Here is a 19,772-nt window from a genome sequence, read left to right as displayed (position 1 = left end):
ATGCATACATACATACAGTTCCTAGAAATAGAAGGAAATTATTTAATAAAGTAAATTACAACTGAATTCCTTTAATAATACTAAATAAATAAATTATGAATTTAATTAAATTATTAAGAATTTAACTGGGTCAAGTAATGTCAAATTTCACAAGTTTTTCATATTTAAACTTTTTACTTCATTTTACTAAATTTCACTAAAATTATATAAATATTTATACACATATATATACTGTGTATATATACACACACGCACACACACATAGATACAAACATAATTATATACATTTAAATTATAAGTTTCTGAAAATAAAAGGTAATGATTTAATAAAAGAAATTACAGCACTGATGTCATATTTTATTAAATTATTAATCATTTAATGGGGTCAAGTAATGTGGGTAAGCTTAGTCATTGCTGAACAGATACAAACATTTCTTTTTAAATAAAAATGAATATGAAAAAAAAGAATAGACATCTTATTTATGAGTGTAAAATAATTCTACACGTTTTAAAAAAGTTTTGTATTCAAACAAAGTAAGATTCAAGTTTTAAAATTCAAAATAATTTAATGAATATTACTGTACATATAACAGACACGCACATGAGGAGGAAAGGGTCACAGCAGTGTAATTGCTTCACATAACGAGTCATTGTGTGGCGGCACCAGGCACTGGATCAGGGTGGACAGTGACGCTACAAGTTCGTCACTAACAGGCCTGCGGATCCTCACACACAGGCTATTAGCACTCACAGAGGGGCCGACGGGGCAGCGACTGCGTGAGGGGCTCCAACTCTGCGGCACACTTCAGAGAGAGCTGGAGCTTCAGTAGAGCCGCTGACCCTCCCACTTATTCAATCACTGTCTGCCCTTCTTTTGCCCAGTAATACCCCCATCTTTATTCTTCTGCATCCTTGTTTTCTCTTTCTCTCAATATTGGAATTTTTTTTTTCTGCTCAGTGTTTCACTGAAATTTACATATCATGATGTAGTATAAATCTGTGTGAATATAAAAGTGGTAATGCCTGTGGTAATGCCTAACCACGTGGTAATGCCTGTTTTTGATATTCTAGTAAATGAGATACTTAAAAATGCTTTTTAGTTGATTATTTTCACCTTTTTTGCAACTTGGACAAAAATCATTCATAATAAATAATTCATAATAAGTCTGGCATCAGTACACATTTATAGTACAGTATGTAACACATGTTTCTTAGAGGGCGGTTGTTGAAAGACTAGGCAACCGCTGTGACAAATCCCTAAACAGTTTATACCAGGGGTGTCCAAACTCGGTCCTCAGTTTAGCTCCAACTTGCCTCAACAGGTGTGTTTAATTAAGGTTGGAGCTAAACTCTGCAGGACAGTGGCCCTACAGGACCAACTTTGGACACCCCTGGTTTATACTATGATTTATCCACCGCTGGTGAGTTTTGGTAGCTGTTTGTGGTAAGTGAATTGCACCAATGGCTCCCATTAGGGTGGATGAGGCTGTGCAGAGCCACATACTACACACCATGAGACTCCTGTCCTGAGGATGGAGGGCAAGACTTTCATCTCAACATAGGCATGTGATCCACTTCCTATCGTCTCATCACAGAGATACAGGAGACCTGTGAGAGGAAAGAGAAAGACAAATCTTACATCTTACAGTGGAGAACAGTGGAAGTAAAACAAAAACAGAACTGTCAATTACAGAAATGGTACAAGCAAATAATATTTAGTAGGCTAGGAAAATATATGTAAATGTATATTAATATAATTCATCATAATTAATAACATATAAAAAATACACTAAATTTGAACTAGATATCAGGTTAAGTTTATTTGTTTTATTTTTCAAAATGATACAATGGAAGTCAATGGGAACTGAAACTGTTTGGTTACCAACATTCTTCAAAATATCTTCGATGTTCCACAGAAGAAAGAAAGCCGTATAGGTTTGAAACAACATGAGGTTGAGTGAATCATGACAGGATTTGATTTTTGGTGAACTACTCCTTAAAATGAGGTGAACGATCATTACCTCCTGAACGGCATGGCCCAGAAGCTCTTGACTCTGCATTGCTTTCCTGAGGAGGTTGACAACATTAGTACTTCACTATATTAGAGCCAAAGATTTAAGGCCAATGTCAACTAGTAACAATTTCTTAACAAGAAACTACATTTTACCTGTTTTTTTATCTAGGATTTGTTTTTTCACAGTGCATTGACCAGTTCTATTTACAAATCAATTCTAATTAAAGTATGTCTAATTACAGTATGTAACAATTTTTTGAAGAATGTCTACCAGTGGTCGACCGATATTGGTTTTTTGACAGCCGATGTTGATATCTTAGAGAGCAGGGTGGCCGATAGCCGATATAAAGCTGATATATGTATGTATGTGTGTGTGTACATATATATATATATATATATAATTTGTATTTATTTTAATTAATATTTAAGAAATTTGAAATAATTATATAATTTAAAAATGTGTCAAATAAACATACTTGTAGTTTAGATGACAACTTCTTGATTCTATAATCCTATTAGAATATTTTTCACAAATAAAGAATTTTTAAAAAAATATATATAAATAAAAAGGAAGTAAACACTGTAACCAACAGGGCACTCAGTAATCTGGGATGTTTGTGTGCATTGGGAATCATATTTTTTCAAATTAAGCCAAGGTATCACTCATTTTACGTACAGCACACAGTGAAAATGACATGAGTATGACAGTGGGCAAATTAATAAAGTGGAACATAGTTTGAAATCATGAATTTAAAGAGTACACGCGATCATGCAGGATACAAATGCACACTTCATAACATCTCACAACTGGATTTGACCAAGTCTGCAAGGTTTGTGATACTTAATGTTTATTAAATGTTATTCTATTACTAATAATATGAAAGCAATCGTTATAATACTTTATTGTATACATTTTAATTCCTTTGTTTAACAGTTCTATCTGATTATTAGACAGACTTCTATCCGTATCATCAGACAGAACTGTTAAAGGGCGACAGCAAACAATGAAGAGGGAGAATGTCAGCGCTGTGTGCATCGTCAAAATAAAAGTCCCGGCTCGAACACATCGGCCAAACAGAAAAACTTATCGGCTGATGCCAATATATTTGAAAAATGCCAAATATCGACCACTAATGTAGACACATATGTAAGATTTTATTAATGTCTATGACTTTAATCAAAATTTTCACCGATATTTCCAGATTTTCCTTGTAATAGTGTGTAGGTGGAGTGCTTACCGATTTATCCTGCATGTAAAAGTGAGCGTGAAGTGGGCGCTGAGTTCTGGCTGGTAGGTGGAGGGAATTATGACGTACTTGCCCGGCTGTAGACGGCAAAACACACTGACCTCCTGGGAGTGGGCATGAGGTACACAGCTAACCACCGGAGACATGGCACCAGGGCTTAAAAGAGAGTCACCATCAGGTACCTGGAGACACACACATACCAAATACCAAAAGAGATTCACTACTGAATGTTAGACACCGACACCTACTATAACTAATACTGTTACCAGAACAATTATGACTAGAACTGGACACTTTTGGCACATTAAACACAGCTTTTCAGCAGTTTAGTCATTTAGATGCCTCAAAACAGATTATAAATGAGGTATGTATCAATTCTGACCTTATAAATATGAAAGCCGATGGCATGGAGGGAATTTTCAGGCCTGTTTTGGCATAATGTGACCTTTACGTTGTTACCTCCAGGGTCATAGGTCACAGTAAAGGGTATACGGGGGTTGAGTCCATGTGTGGTGAAGTTGCGACTTCCTCCTGCAGTAGAACCAACGGACCAACAGCCATGAGAGATGATGGTTTCCCACTCGCCCTCTGAACAGTGTTGAAGAGGAGGAGGGGATTTCATCACACTGGAGAAAAATACAGACGATTTGGACCAATGATATGGCTTTATCATATCATATTGCATATTTAGATGCAGTGTGTATATGATCACTAATAATTAGTGTCATTATTACATATATACACTGCAGTTCAAAACTTTGGGGTTAGTAAGAATATTTTATACTTTATTCAGCAAGGATGCATTAAATTGATCATAACAGTTTCCACAAAAATATTAAGCAGCACAACTGTTTTCTACATTCATAATAATAAGAAATGTTCCTTGAGCAGCAAATCTGCATATTAGAATGATTTCTGAAGGATCATTTGACACTGAAGACTGGAGTAATGATGCTGAAAATTCAGCTTTGACATCACAGGAAAAAAAATTACATTATAAAATATATTCAAATAGAAAACACTTATTTTAAAGTGTTATAATATTTTATAGTATTACTGTTTATGCTGTATTTTTGACAACATAAATGCAGTCTTGGTGAGCATTCTTTCAAAAACATAAAAAATAAAATACTGCCAAACCCAAACTTTTGACCCGTACAAAAAGTTCAATACAGTTACGTTTGTCTTAGTGCAGTCACCTGAGAGAGGTAGAGCAGGAAGAATGAACTCTCAGAAGGAACCGGCCCTCCGCTCCCTGCAGGAAGGTACTAGGCACCAACAGGTAAAAACCAGGATTCAGGTGAGTGTGCACTACCACTTCCCGATTGTACGCATGCATGTGCGACACAAGCGGTGGATTGTTCAGCGTCCGCATCAGGTTAAAGTGTTTCTTCTCCACCTATAACATATTATACATAACATTACATAATGAAACATTTTCAATCACTCAGAAATTATTTTTTAGTGATTCTCTAACCTTCCACACATGCAGTGCAATGGCCTGGAGGTGTGAGTGCTGCTGAGTGCCGCCCTCTGCTGGTGGTTCAGGATGTCTGTACTGCAGCAATGACAGCAACACTTCCCCTCTCTCACACAGTTTTAACCAGAACTTAGGGTTGATACTAAAAGTGTTATTGTTACGGCAACCGCCCGCAGAGTGACCTTTGACCCAGCGACCTCCAATTTGGTGGCTGTGGGTTAGATAGCTTCCTACATGAAGGGAAATCACAAATTAATATAAATATGAAACAAATATCTACATTTATTATTATTATTATTAAACGTGCAAATGATTCACTAGATATTCAAACAATTTGCAGATATATAATATATAAGACAGCAAGGCACTGGTCATGCAAATGCTCTCAAGAACGCATAGACCAAAGATTCCCAAACTAGGACCCACGGGCCAAAGTTGCGCTGTGATGACCTTTGATTTGGTCCATCATGCCATTTCACAAGAGGAATAAAAAAAAAAATCTTAATTCCTAATCTTATTTATATTTTTGTTATAACATTTTAGTTTTATTTTTTGCATTGAAATGTAAAAAACAATGTAAATGAATATGAGTATAAATTAATTTCAAATAAAAAAAATTATAAATTTTTAATTATTTAAACAACTGTACAATTTATAGACAATACCTGTGTAGATGCTTTGGAGGTGTCCTGCATCACTGAGGGGATAGCCTACTGTAACCTCATCAAATTCCTGCTGGAATTCTGTCTCGTCCATCCAGAATTCCCCCTCTGCCGTGCGGCCCAGTAGAGCCTGGGAACAGGAGGGCTCCAGAGAAGCCCAACCTGATCCACTGTACAGAGAGACAGACAAAACCAGTCAGACGAAAGCTGCATTTACACTATCACCAACATTTGCATATGATTGTCACGTTTTGCCCCCTAGTGCCAGTCCAACAACTGCCCCTCCACTTATTCATCACGGTAAAATTAATAAATAATGATATCCACACAAAATAAATGACCACCAATATATTTGAAAGAAAATCATAGTAGGTTTTCTAGGGACAATGAATGTAAATAATTATTTAGGAATTATAATATTAATAATTACGTCTGAAATAATTATAACCACTCATTTGACAGAAATAGTGTTTAAAGAATCACATTTTAGTGGAACAATATTGGTATTTCTCACTTTGTTCTTCAATAATATAACAGTTTTGATTAAAATATGTCACATCCGGTCTGGTGTTGCATTCAGTCTAACTGCAAAACATAAAAAGTTCAACGTATCCCAAGCTCAAATAGGATCCAAAAATTCTTCATATGCAAATGAATGACTTCCAGTGCTTTGTCAGAGATAGGCGGCTAGACACAGCACTGCAGTTACTAATTAAACCTTATTATATATTGTTAGACATGTTCAAATCATTATACACAGATATGAAAAATTCACAATTAAAATAACAAATTGTTCTAAAAACATATATTTATAATACATATATAGAATATAAGGTACTTAACGCACAAAACAAACCAAAAAATGGTCCGGTATGTGATGATTCAGCAATTTTTTCCCTCCATACCTCTCTCTCCAGACGCCGGTCCAGCTCCTCCTGCCCCAGGGGTTTCGTATCCTGATCAGCTCCACTTGTTCACCTGTAGTGGTTGTCACATTTGTCCACTCCATCACACTCATGGCGTGGAACTGACCAAGCTCTGGGATACCTGCAACAAACCCATTACTAGAACTATTACAGTACTATTATTAAATACTTCCTATGGTATTTTGTGAAAGATTTTCTGAAAACTGCAGCAAAGATTTGCCAGCAACAAATTTAAGGAGTAAATGTGGGACATTATAAAATCTGTAAACTATTGTAACTATTGTTGCTGTAGTCTATAATAATTCCCAAATAGTGTTGCTATTGTTAACTAAAACTATTAAAAATCATTGCAATAAAATAAATGTTAACTGAAATAAAATAAAATACAAAAAACAAACTAAACAAAATTAGAAATGTTTCTAAATAAAGTAAGTTGAAGTACTAAAATTACTAAAAAAACTGAAGTAAAAAAAACAGAAACATAAAAAACTAATAAAAACGCACAACAAAATTAACTTAAACTATCATTAAAATGAAAACTGATAAATATAAACATAAAACCCAATTCAAAATGTTAATAAGTACTATAATAGTATATTATTAATACTTAATTTGGTTCCGTTTTAGTTGATGTATTCATGTAATAACTGTGTCAATGATGGAAAGTTAATTTAATTCAGCTTTAAGCTCGTGTTTGGAGATCGCAATAGCAAGAGAAAAAAAGTCAGCGGTTGCTTTCCTCTTTCACCTGTAGGGGCGCAGTGGACACAGCAGCCGATGGCACATCGCTCCTTCAGCTCCAGTGAGAGTTCAGATAGTCTCATCCCATTAGGTGTGTGTTGAGTCTGGGAGTCGTTGGGCTGTTGTGGAGACTCCGCCCCTTTTAGATTCCATCGTACTGCTATGGTTCCGCTCAAGTCCACAACTGCCTCACATACTTGCCCCGCCCACAAACGCTCGTACGAACCATGTAACCTAGCATGAAGAACAATTAACAACTTCTCAATTATTAGGTTTTGCTTTTAGTTCACACATTACAGTTACATTGTATAATCCACCAAAATCTTCATTCAAGTTATAGCACTTACTTGGCATAAGCTTTCTCCAAAAGTGCTACCCAGAATGCCCTAGGGCTCTGGCATCGTGAAAAGCTGAGAGTGTCATTGATACAGGGCAGCTGGTCATCCACCCGTACCTCTATCCAGCGCCCGTTCTGCCAGAACTGGACCCGGAACTCACCGTGGTAAACACGGTCACCCCACAAAGGCTGCTCTGGTGGAAATACCTGATAACAAACACAAACGCACATAAAAATACACCTTGAAAACATTCAGTTTTTACACAGAATTATAAAAGAACAAACCACAGCTGTGTTATCATCATTTTTTAGAATAAGTCTAATGTGTGAAATATGATCGAGGTTTCTTGCTATGTAACTGGTATGTTTAAAATAACTGAATAACAGAGTGCAACAGTGACCACTCATTTTCCAGTGACCTGGGTTCCGAAAGCATCTTTCCCATTCATTTTTCCCATAGGGATTTTAAAAATAGTGTTTGTTAAAGAGTTAAAAGCCATGAACCAAACCAACAGAACTTCTCATCTTCCCAGCCACCCCATCAGTACAGCATCTCATCAACAATACTCCATCAAGTTCGGCCAGGAATCTTGGGGTGATCCTTGATGATCAACTGACCTTTAAAGATCACATTGCAAAAACCAGTGTTGGGCTAGTTACTCAAAGAATGTAATATATTACTCATTACTAGTTACTCCTTTTTATTACTTTTTGGCAACAGTAATTAGTTACACTACTAGTTACATTACTATTTCTTCAAAGCTGTTTTATGGATGGTAACTGTAATATTATTACTGAAATCTTATTAGTAATTAGTTACACTACTAGTTACTGCAAAAAGTAATTTTATTACAGTAACTAAGTTACTAGTAACTAGTTACTGCCCAACACTGGCAAAAACAGCACGATCATGCAGGTTTGCACTACACAACATCAGGAAGATGAGACCCTTACTAACAGAGCATGCAACACAGCTTCTCGTCCAGGCCCTTGTAATTTCTAGGCTGGACTATTGCAATGCTCTTCTGGCTGGACTTCCAACATGTGCAATCAGACCTACCTAACTCCATCCGAACAAGAAACAACTGAAAACTCATCTCTTCCGTGAGCATCTAACTGCCACCTCATAATAATAATAATGAAAAAAAAAAAATAATTCTATGCCTTCACTTTTTCTGTTCTCTTATTATCCTCCTGTCCTAGCTTTTTACTATTGTGAACGATGATTGAAACCTTGTATAACGGGCACTTCTCGTGTTTATTGCCATCTTATGATACATCGCTTCTTGTATTCCTCAACTGTAAGTCGCTTTGGATAAAAGCGCCTGCCAATGAATAAATGTAAATGTAAATGTAGCTACAAAGTCAATCACAACATTACAAACTCCTACTCGAGCAAAAAAGTATATGAAAATTGAACAAAATGTCAAAGGTACAAGTTTTTTTTTCCGGACTGTTGCACTCTATTAAACATGTCGGTTTTATTTCCAGTTAAGATAAAACATCTCCACATGAAATCTGGCAAGTGTTGTTCACCTTGTTCAGAAGATGCTGGTTCTTGAGTAACATGGAGCAGGCACAGAGCAACCAGCAGTCTCCCAGGATGCCTTGCTTTGGGTGGGCCTCCACAGGGTCATCGGGGAAGAGCTGAGGCTGCTTGCAGATCTCCTGTAATATACAGAAGGAAAAGTACTGTAAAGTTGCTTAGTGACAATCTGCATTGTTAAAGCCCCACGCTATGTCTGAAATCGCATCCTGTACAGTAGGTACTATATGTGGTTTGAAACTTACTTCATGAACATTAAAAAAGTATGTTCTTTATAGTATGAATGTATGTAGTATGAATGAAATTCATCATGCTGTCACTGTTTTAAGAATTCGTACAAACTTCTCAAGCTAACCCACTAAAATCCATACAAGCAAAACCAAGCTAAATGGAAATCAGTTCTTAAAGAAGGTCTTCATGTGTGCTCGTTGGAATCTACATAATATTACCTGTGTGACAGAATGACTGAATATTGTGGTACCTGTGGGCGGAGCCATGTGACATAAAAAAAAAAAAATTATTGTGGCAAAATTGTTTAAAAATGACGCTATAACTGAAGGACAGTCTTACAGGCTGTACTGTGCAGACACACCCTGTCTGTAAAGTACAGCCTCCTTCATACTGTATAAATAATCATCTGAGAGATGTGACGGATGCAGAGGCTCTTCCACTGAGGACCTTCAATCTGAGGTATGGTGAATTTAAATTGAAGTCTGTTGAATATTATAGATTTCTTCAAAGTGTTTAAATACATTCAGATGATAAATTATGATTATGAATTACATTTACTAAATTGATTGAAATATTAATGTTATATTTAATACAAAATATTAAATTTAAATCAAACAAAAGTTATTAAACTATTGACTTTATATTGCCAATGCTAGATATCAGTGTTAATGTGATCTTGAAATTTAAAACTAAAGTTAAATGTTATGTGTGTAATTCTTTGGAAGATAAAATATATTTTCCTATCTTAATGCGGATATAACTGTAAGCAGCCACTCCTAAATTAATTTCCCCAAAAGTGTACACTGAGTGGCTCTGTGTGGCACTTTCAAAGCATTGATCTATTTTTTGATGGGCTTCCCAGTTGACGCTCAATAGAAATGCCATGTTAAGAACCTTCATAAAAATGTACTACTGTAATGAAGTTCTATATTGTCAATATTTTTAGTGTAAACATTAAAATAGCAGAACATTTTCCTGTTCAGTTTTTTAAAATGATAATATAAAAATCTTAAATTCAATATAAAACGACAACATTTTGCCATCATTAAATTGCCTGCTTATGATCCAAGTATATTTACAGCTTATGTGTTTGATATGTAGTATTTTGTTTTTGATTAAGATTTTGCCATGGGTGCCATGAGACTCTGCTTCCCGCTCTTCTGCCTCTTCTTGGCGAGCGTCTCTTCTTTGAGAAAACTTAACAATATTCATGACTTGAAAAACATTACATATGCCAAGTCTGCGCCACGTCATGGACTCCATTTATTGTTCTGGTTTGCCCAAAAAGTCTTGACTGTTGATCAGAACAACATGCTCATCCTTGATTCGAATTTTGATCCTAGTAGAGGTGACTTTGGATTCCATGGTTATGGCAATAGAGAGGACATTCTCCCCTCATTGAGCTCTTGGCAGAGTTACTATTCGGTTGGCAATTTAAAATCTCCCGGAGCCAATGCATTGCCAGCCTATGTGCGGAAGTATTACAGAAACACCAATGTGCCAGAAAGAAACATGGACAGGCTCATTATCTCTGTGAAACAAAATAGGCCAAACAAGATACTCAGCGTGTTTATTACAGCACATGACCTTCACAAGAATGACTTTAATCCTTCGGACACTTATGAGATTGATCCTGCTCTGCTCTTGCAGATTGGAGACCCGTACAACTGCACTGTGGATGAGAGCAATATTTCTGGTTTTTACACAATAGCACGCAATACAGAAGACACGGAATATGACAGATGCCTACAGTTTCTGACAGAGACAGGATATAGCAGCAATGACTGTAAACACAGTCATACCAGCCGCAGAAAGAAACGCTCACCCTATTTGCAATGTAATGCATATGAAGGAATTAAACTAGAGATAAAAGCAACTACAGAGGGTTTCTCAAAACTCCTTTGGGAGATACCTGCTAAAATGACGGAAAATTCCAAATACGTATACATTGAAATTTGCCAAAACACTCGTTCCAGTGAAACTAATGAAGTTCATACGCAGGTCAGGAACCAGTTGGATATTTATGAATCGTCTGGGGCTTTAGATACTTCTCTCTCCATGAATGCTGGTCTCCAACCTCGACTGCGACTGTACCCATCACTTTTTGATTTTCAATTTACTAATCCATACATTTGGTATGGACCAGAGTTTGATGGAGCCAACAGAGTGATTCCCATTCGAATAAAGGGGTTTGATGCAAGTCTGCAGCTCTATACTGAAGACGGAAAAGCCTGCGCTCGACTCTACATCAAGAAAACCTTTAGCAACTGGAAAAATGTTTTTTCCCACTCATGGGTGGGGTTTTACAAAAGTTCACAAGATAAAAATGATGCCTATTCAGCATATCAGTATGCTGATAAGTTTTCAAAGATTGAAAACTATATCACACACAATTATGATATTTACCAGTACAGTTCCAGTTTAGCTATTGCTCCTGGAGTTCTAATCCGTTTTCTGCTGGACAAAAAATATGACAATGTTTTAGCAGAAACTGTGCCCTGGGAGGGTGTTGAAACAGTGACAATATTTCTATCAGATTGTGGCACACAAAGTCTTCAAGCTAAACTCTCATCAAACGTTCCAGAATTCTTTTATGGACCAGAGTATGATGATGTTGGTCTGCAGCTCTACACTGAAGACGGTAAAGCTTGTGCTCGACTTTATATCAAGAAGACCTTCACAGACTGGAAAGATATCTTTTACTACTCATGGGTGGGGTTTTACACTAGTTCACAAGAGAAAAATGATGACTATTACACGTATCACTATGTTGTGAAGTTTGAAAAGATGGAGGTTGGTAATGAGAATTATGATATTTATCAGTACAAATCCAAACTGGCTATTGCGCCCGGAGTACAGATCCGTTTCCTGAAAGACAAAGGTTCTGATAATGTATTAGTGAAAACTGAGCCCTGGAAGAATGGTTAATGAATCCATATAAGCTTTAAAGTAGGATAATGTTACACTAACAGTAAAAATTCCTATTAACTTTGACTTTAATGAGTCTTTACTAATATACATCAACATCTGTAACAATCTGCTGTCCATGTCCTGATAAGAATGATCAATAACACATTGTTCTAACATGTCATGCACTGTTAATTACAGATCTCTCTAATACTTATATCTTTATTTGTTTTTAACAAACACTTATTCTAGATAAGATAATCTCTTGTTAACAATAATCTTGAAAACTGAATTTAATTATAATGTATACTATGCAATAGCCTTGCTCTGTTTGTTGTATACTTTTTTTTTCCTATTAAAATGCATCTGATGAAAGTGAGTTGAGTCTGTGTCTTTTTTGATATTCCAATGTACAGAACAAGCATACCAAAACTGAATAACGGTGGCAGTTTTTTTTTTATTGTGAATTCTGTCTTTCTAAATTTTGTGAAATGTCACATGTGTTTTAAAAATGATTAATGTATACAATTATATTAATTACAAAATCTGTTGGCCAAAACAATCAAATATATTCATGGAGTATTCACCCACTAAGAACTAACTACTCCAAACTAACTGATAATATATTTCTCCTGACTATATATGGCAATTACATCTTAGCAGTTTTGATGAATGGCTACACTATTTTTAATTTTGTCATTTCATCTGAATATCAACATTTGTGAGATTTAGTCAGTCGAAACAGTTTTGAGGTTAATGAGGGATTTGTGGACAGTAGGGCCATTTTTACCCCTCTTTTTCATATTTTACATTTTGTGCTATAACAACTAATAAGCAAATGGTTTTTATTTTTTTCTATATAAACAGTTTTGAGGTTAATGAGGGATTTGTGGACAGTAGGGCCATTTTACCCCTCTTTTTCATATTTTACATTTTGTGCTATAACAACTAAATAAGCAAATGTTTTTATTTATTTTCTATATTAAACACTGGCTAATGAATCATCATCCTGCACATGCTAAACTTATATCTAAATATGTTACAATTTAAAAGTCAATTTTCTTGTTCTTAAGGGAGAATCTTCCCCCATTTTACCCTATACAGTATGTGAGATGTTCCATGTTTATAACTAAAAGTATAACTCCTTAAAATTGACAAAAATTATGATCTGATCTGAATTATGACAATCTGCCAATAACAAGTTAATACAAATAACACTATGCTGTGCATTTTGATGGGAACAAGAATTCTTATATCAGCACAAATCAATTTGGCCACTGCATTTAGAGTACACATCTGTTTCCTGATAGACAAAGGTTATGACATAGCCCTACTACATTAGTACAAACAGAGCCCTAGAGTACTGTCTAAAAACTCCTCATTAATAAATCATATTACAATGAATGATTAATATTTTTAACAATTTGGGATAAGCAGGTGGGCCCTCTCACAACACATGTCCAGTTTCTCATGCAGTGTCACTGACATGACATCTGTCTGTATGAGTTCTTGCTTTTTATACATTTGGTGCAATATCAGACGAGGAAGAAGAGTGTTATTTTTGCCAAAATGATTCCATGACTCATTCATTAAGACAGTGACTTGCTAGTGACAGTGGTTTTAGTTTCATAATTAAACATTATTTATTTGTCCCCCACCATTTCATTCATATTCAAAATGTTTTATTAAAACATGAATCTCATAAAATCAATATTTTGATTTTTTTTGCACCCTCAGATTCCAGATATTCAAATAGTTGTATCTCGGCCAAATATTGTCCTATCATAACAAACCATACATCAATGGAAAGCTTATTTATTCAGCAAAAAAATGGACCCTTATGACTGGTTTTATGGTCCAGGGTCACATATATATTTTCTCACTCCAAACTGAGCTAAAAAACCCCGATTATTTTAAATTAGACTTGGAGTAAACAAATTCAAAATATTCTAATATTCCAATTGTTCCTATAGGTTTCATAAATACCACAACCTTTGAAATATGGTAATATTTAAAAAAAAAAAAAAATCTAACTCTATAGATTACACATTACTCACAACAAATGGACAAATGTATACTTTTCCTTTCTAAAGGAAAATGTGCCAAGTTCTAAACCACAGAATCTTCTTTGACTCTTGACATGCAAGACTATTCTCATACTGTGTGTAGTGTGAGATCTTCACAGCATCACAGCCTCTGCACAAGCTCCATTTCATGCCCGGGGTCCTTATTTACCCTGTCGGGTTTATTAAGGGATAAGGATTGTACAAATGCCTTACAAATCATTCAGTGAAGAGTATTTTTTACATGCTCATCCTTGTTTTTATGAAAGAGGAACACAAGTTATATATAAATATTTTTTTTTATATGAAACTGCTGACAACAGCTCACCAGTTTGGACCTGTCACCCTGCAGGTCGTGTTCAGTCTCCCCCATTACAGCCATTTAACATCTGGGGGAAGGACAGAGTAAAAGTTAAAGACCTGTTTTCTGTTTTAACTAAGTTACTGTCCAGTGTGCCCTTTTTGACACTAAAAACAATGACATAGACTACTGTTGCAGAACCTTTGCTGTTTCACAATCTCCAGTGAACAATACTAATAATGTAATAAAATAAAGGAAATGACATTAAAGGTTATGGCTGTTTGCAAACATGATGACTTCAGCAGCCCTCATGAATCACGAATGCCCCAAGTTCAGGGTAAAGAGTTCATAATCAACCCTCATCTTCCAAGTTCTGTTATTACACTAATGATGGTAAAGCTTGTGCAAATGATTTTAGCAAATGGCTGCAATATAACAAAGAGTGAAAAATTTAAGGGGGTCTGAATACTTTCCGTACCCACTGTATGTGTGTGTGTGTGTGTGTGTGTGTTTTTCAAAGCTGTAAATAAAACAAAGATTAAAGTATGTTTTACAAGAAAATAATATTTCTACTTAAAAATGTTATGTTTAATTCAACATCTTACTTGCCATTTCTTTGTAATTAATTGTGAAATTTGCTAGCAATTTCTGAATGTTTTTGTTGTTGCTGCAGTAATAATTCTACAAATTATTATGTGACTTCCTGTATCAGGTAATTCAATAATGTACAATTATTGTGTAGTAATCACAATTAATGTGTGTCTGAATTGCAGAAATCTGTAATTTTATTATTATTATTATTTATTTATTTATTTATTGCATGACTGGTTGATAATAGCAAATGCTGAAGTTCATTAGACATAAAAGATCAGCTCGTGACAACACACTGATGCTTTTGCAAGCACTAAATAAATCGTCAATCTTAAAAAAAAAAAAAAATACATTAAAGGTTATATGAGTATTTTGGGGCTGTTGTTTGGTCTACTGGCATGTGGGCACATACTGCCACCTGCTGTCTACTGTGTGTCCTCACAAACTTTTATATATAACTCCACCTAATGGAAATGTTGTCACTTCTGCCAAAAGGGTTAAAAATATTTCTGTTTTGCCCAGGTGCACAAAATTGTTTTAGACTGTTGCAGAGCAGCCTTGTTGTAAGCATTAAGTATTAGGAAAATACTTCAAACTGAGTAAACCATATTAGAAATGCAAACCTTATTAAAACAATAGCAGACAAAACATAAAGACACAATGTTGCTGTCAAAACTATTTATTAATTAACTAATTATGAAAATAAATTCTAATCAATATGCTTTATATTACTCTTGATTTAGGCCGTTTTAGACCGATTTGATGATCCACATTATGTTGATTTGCCTTTTTTCAATGCAAGACATAAAATAAAAACTGTTACAAGAGGCATCTCAAGTTTTACCTTCAGCTCATTCATATTTACCAGAGTATATTCATAAGGAGACATAAACATAAACAAAATTCCATTTGCATATAACAAAACAGGGCTACTGTATGTTGGTAATTTAGTAATATTCACTACTAAGGTTAAGTTTTGTGTCCACTGCCAGGTTAAGTTTTGTGCTCACTGTAAGTGTGTGTAATGCTGAACTCAGTGGATACGCAAGCTGACGTTCTGAACCCACAGATCACCAGGGTTTGCACAGATCTGTCTGTTCTTCACCGTAGTAAAACTGCAGGAGAGAGAATGTTCTAGATTAAATAGTACAGGTATTACAAATTGTTCTCTTACATTGTTATGTAAGAATCGTTATATCTGAGACATGCCATTTTCATCTATTTAAGAAATAAGTGCTGTTCCTCTATGTTGCAGGTCATGGTGGTGTCCTGACGGGTGAAGTCTTTCAGTCGAAGGACAGGAAAAGGCTGTAATGAATATTTGGTACAGCACCTCACTGGACCTTAACACATGACAGACTTGACCAACTATCCTGACCCATAGTTTTATTCAAAGATTCATTCATCTGCTCATTTTCCTGGTAATAAACTTGGCATTGTATACTATGAATATTGTTTACTCTGTGAATTTTTTTTATTCTATTTTAAGTTGCTTTAGACAAAAATAACTGCTATAAATGTAAATATAAAATTTTCTGAAATTACTGGTTTAGACACAAAACATTATTAGTGCTGGTAAATATAATTCTAAAATATATGTGTCCCAATCCCCAGCCACAATCCTCAGTCACCAGCCCAGTCACCGTTGAACTATGTTTCCCAGCATCCCTGCTGGTTCCAACCTGTGTACACTCCACAATCACCACACCTGTCTGCCATCAGCCTCATCAGTCCCCAAAAGCCAGCACCAAATTCACATGCTTTGTCTTGTCTTGTTTTTGTACAGGACTGTTTGTGTCTATGAGGTCTTGCATTTTCTGTATAGACCAATTCAACTCACCTGTAACTACTTACCAGCGTTGTTCCCTTGGAACCCTCTCACCTTTGATTTCCTACCTTCTGCATCCTAGTTCGTCCTCAGTCTGGTCTGCTTCAGCCTTGTGTTCCAGTAATAGAAAGAACTCTCATTTTCAGAGATAAGTTGTTTCAGTTATCCTTTATCTGCTCACCTGTTTACTTTGCTGTGCTTCCAGTACTCCTGCAAATAAACCTTGTTGAGTTTACTTGCATGTCGATTCTTGTGACAATATGTAATGAATGCAAAAAAAGTCATCACTCTGACTGTAGATACAACGCAACCAATTAAAAAAATGCAGACAGTTGCCACATTTTTTATATTTAACAATGGAATACTTTAATAATTTAAAATAAAGTTAGATAAGGTTAAAAAATTGTTTAAAATTGTTAAAGTTTTTTTCCCCCCTCAACATGAAGATTTTAGGTTAAAATGTGGAGTATGAATGTACAGTATAAGATAGCTGTATATTTTAGGTGTCATGACTGGTCTTCATTAAAAAAAATTGACATTTTTAAACATCAAAAATTGAGGAGATCATAGAACAAAAATGATTAAAAAGATATTATACGAGAATTTAATAAATATACTCTCATAATACATTAATCTTAAAGGAATGGTTCACCAAAAAATGAAAATTTGCTGAAAATGTACTCATCCTCAGGTCATTCAAGAGTATGGGTGAACTATTCCTTTTTATTTTTAATACTGTTTTAAGTGTCTTTGACCAACATTTGAATTTGTTCTCTTTGGACAATGGACTGTTTTACATACTATAAAACAGCTTGGAATTGTCAGTTCAGATAATGACTTGATAAATTTGAAATGGGACTTTTGAAACCAGGAACTGGGAATGTCCACCAGGACAAGATCTCATCCAGATGTACCGTCAGCTTTGCTGGGTTGCTAACCCGTTAGACATAGGCAACTGCTGGCTGTTTTGAATGGCATGGATAGAGGCAAAGTAAAGCATCTAAACGGAGTTTAATCCATCTCGCAAGAGCATGTCATTTGATATCACCCCTGATACCGAGGCTTCGAAGCTTGTATCGAGAATATCAAGTAGCCTACTTCCAGACGGAGCTCCGTATCGAGGCTTGAATCATTGTATTGAAATAAGCATAAATAATTTTATTTTACATGTGTTTACTAATGTGAGTGTATAATGCATCAATGTATCATGTGAGTGTTAATATATCAAGCCTTTTTTAACCATGTAGCGCACATTTTCAAGAGGGACTCCACATTTTGGCGCTGTCACGGTCCTGAATTTTTTCCTGCACCATTTGGATCGACCAGCAGGTGACCCTAGCGTAGCCTACATCCAAAGCCTCGAAAAATGAACCACTTTTCAACACATATGGCTGAAAAGCTTCACGATGCTTCATCTCGCCACCACTACATGTCATAACTCCGAGGTCGTTGAAACACACTTGGTGTATTCAGAGAAACAAAAACACTGCACCAAGGCAATGCATCCTATAACCGCAAGGACGCGCAGCCGTGGACCACGAAAGCGGAGCGGAGCCCGAACCTGCCAGTCGCACATCACTGGTGCTATCCATCAAGGTCTTTGCTTTGTACTTTGATCGAAAATCTTTGTTTCTAGGGACTTGGATGGGAAAAGAAACTGGGCAATATCGCATTTGATGGATAATTTTTTATATTATATTGATTTATGTGATAAATGTAATCTCCAATGCTCAGTTAGAGAATACAACAAAGTAAGGCCATCCCAGTACCCCGGCTGCAAACAACGATCCACCAGTTTGTATTGAACTCTAGCAGAAATGAGATCACTCTGTATTGAAGGTACAAATTTAAAGAGCAAAAAGTTTACAAATAAGTTTATTAGAAATATATTATCTAAACTTCCCCAGTCAACTGAAAAGAAAATGTTCAAGAATTCAGTGAATAAGAGGCAAAGAAAATAAGGCAGCAATATTTAGCTTATCCAATCCTTCTTACGGCTAAAGAAGTGACATTTTAAAATCCTAAATGACATTTATACGTCTTCTAACATCCTACTTGAAAAATGTAACTGGGAGAACAGTTTATGTGGGTTCTGTGAGAAAGATATTGAAACTGTAGAACATGTTTTTCCAATGTGAACAAAACAAATATATTTCAAAACAAATATATATCAATACACCCTTTAACTGTGGTCAATTAGACTTTTTGATAAATGGCTTAATTATTTTATGCAACCGTTTATTCATAGATGTAAGTATTTAAAGGTTAAACCCCATTTCAGTGGATGGAAAAATGAACTGAGGATATTTGTGAAGTCTCTTCATTAGGCCTACATGATGGACAGAAACGCCCAGAAACTCTTCTGCTCTAATCTTGTTTTTGTTACCAGAACAAGACCCCCCCCCTTCCTTTTCTTTCTTTCTTTTTTTTTTTTTTTTTTGTTTTTGTTTTTTGTTTCTTGTATTTTATTGTTTTTTTATATTTTGTATGTTGTTTTATTTTTTTCTTCTTTCTAATTGCTGTATCAATACTAACACGGTGTTCGATCATTGAAATATGCCGTTAAGGTTTGTACTTGAATTTTGTTCTTTATTTAAGAAAAAAGTATTTGCTTTGATCTTTCTATTTTTTTCACTTATTTTTATCCAATTGAATTCAAGCGTTCTTATACGACTTGATTTTTATGATAAATAAATCTCTAGAAAAATCTCCTGGCCTATTGCCCTAAACTCTGCAAAAATGACTATAAATCTTCACTGGCAATTTTCTGGGCGTTTTTTCATTGTGAACTATAAACTCTAAAAGACACAATTGAGAACTTGAGTAATGACACGCAATAAAAATATTCTTTTCACAAGTGAGACCTTGCTTATACCTTGATTTTTTTTTTTTTTTTTT

The 19,772-nt window shown here is 35.2% G+C and overlaps 2 protein-coding genes across 2 annotated transcripts; one reads left to right on the top strand and one right to left on the bottom strand.

Moving 5' to 3' along the window:
• Positions 1 to 1,363: 1,363 nt before the first annotated feature.
• LOC107730431 (calpain-10-like) lies at positions 1,364 to 9,458 on the bottom strand (the record flags this gene model as incomplete). Its single annotated transcript, XM_016541275.1, has 12 exons — positions 1,364 to 1,608; positions 2,022 to 2,067; positions 3,253 to 3,443; positions 3,644 to 3,887; positions 4,461 to 4,660; positions 4,739 to 4,971; positions 5,407 to 5,573; positions 6,309 to 6,450; positions 7,078 to 7,304; positions 7,418 to 7,614; positions 8,944 to 9,075; positions 9,435 to 9,458. Coding segments are annotated over 12 exons (1,833 nt in total), but the record flags the coding sequence as incomplete, so codon positions are not given.
• Positions 9,459 to 9,617: 159 nt separating this feature from the next.
• Positions 9,618 to 12,358, top strand: LOC107730436 (uncharacterized). The gene is made up of 2 exons (XM_016541282.1): positions 9,618 to 9,643; positions 10,305 to 12,358. Exon 2 carries the CDS (start codon positions 10,313 to 10,315, stop codon positions 12,110 to 12,112), a length of 1,800 nt encoding a protein of 599 aa, XP_016396768.1. The 5' UTR covers positions 9,618 to 9,643; positions 10,305 to 10,312; the 3' UTR covers positions 12,113 to 12,358.
• Positions 12,359 to 19,772: the final 7,414 nt, after the last annotated feature.

The sequence above is a fragment of the Sinocyclocheilus rhinocerous genome, unplaced genomic scaffold (genome assembly GCF_001515625.1).
Source record: "Sinocyclocheilus rhinocerous isolate Xijiao unplaced genomic scaffold, SAMN03320098_v1.1 scaffold1780, whole genome shotgun sequence".
NCBI classification, from domain to species: Eukaryota; Metazoa; Chordata; class Actinopteri; order Cypriniformes; family Cyprinidae; genus Sinocyclocheilus; species Sinocyclocheilus rhinocerous.
This window is presented reverse-complemented; position numbering and strand designations above follow the sequence as displayed.

Bases quoted from the DNA above. Each gene is read 5' to 3' on its own strand.
- LOC107730436 (XM_016541282.1), top strand. From the start codon at position 10,313: ATGGGTGCCATGAGACTCTGCTTCCCGCTCTTCTGCCTCTTCTTGGCG.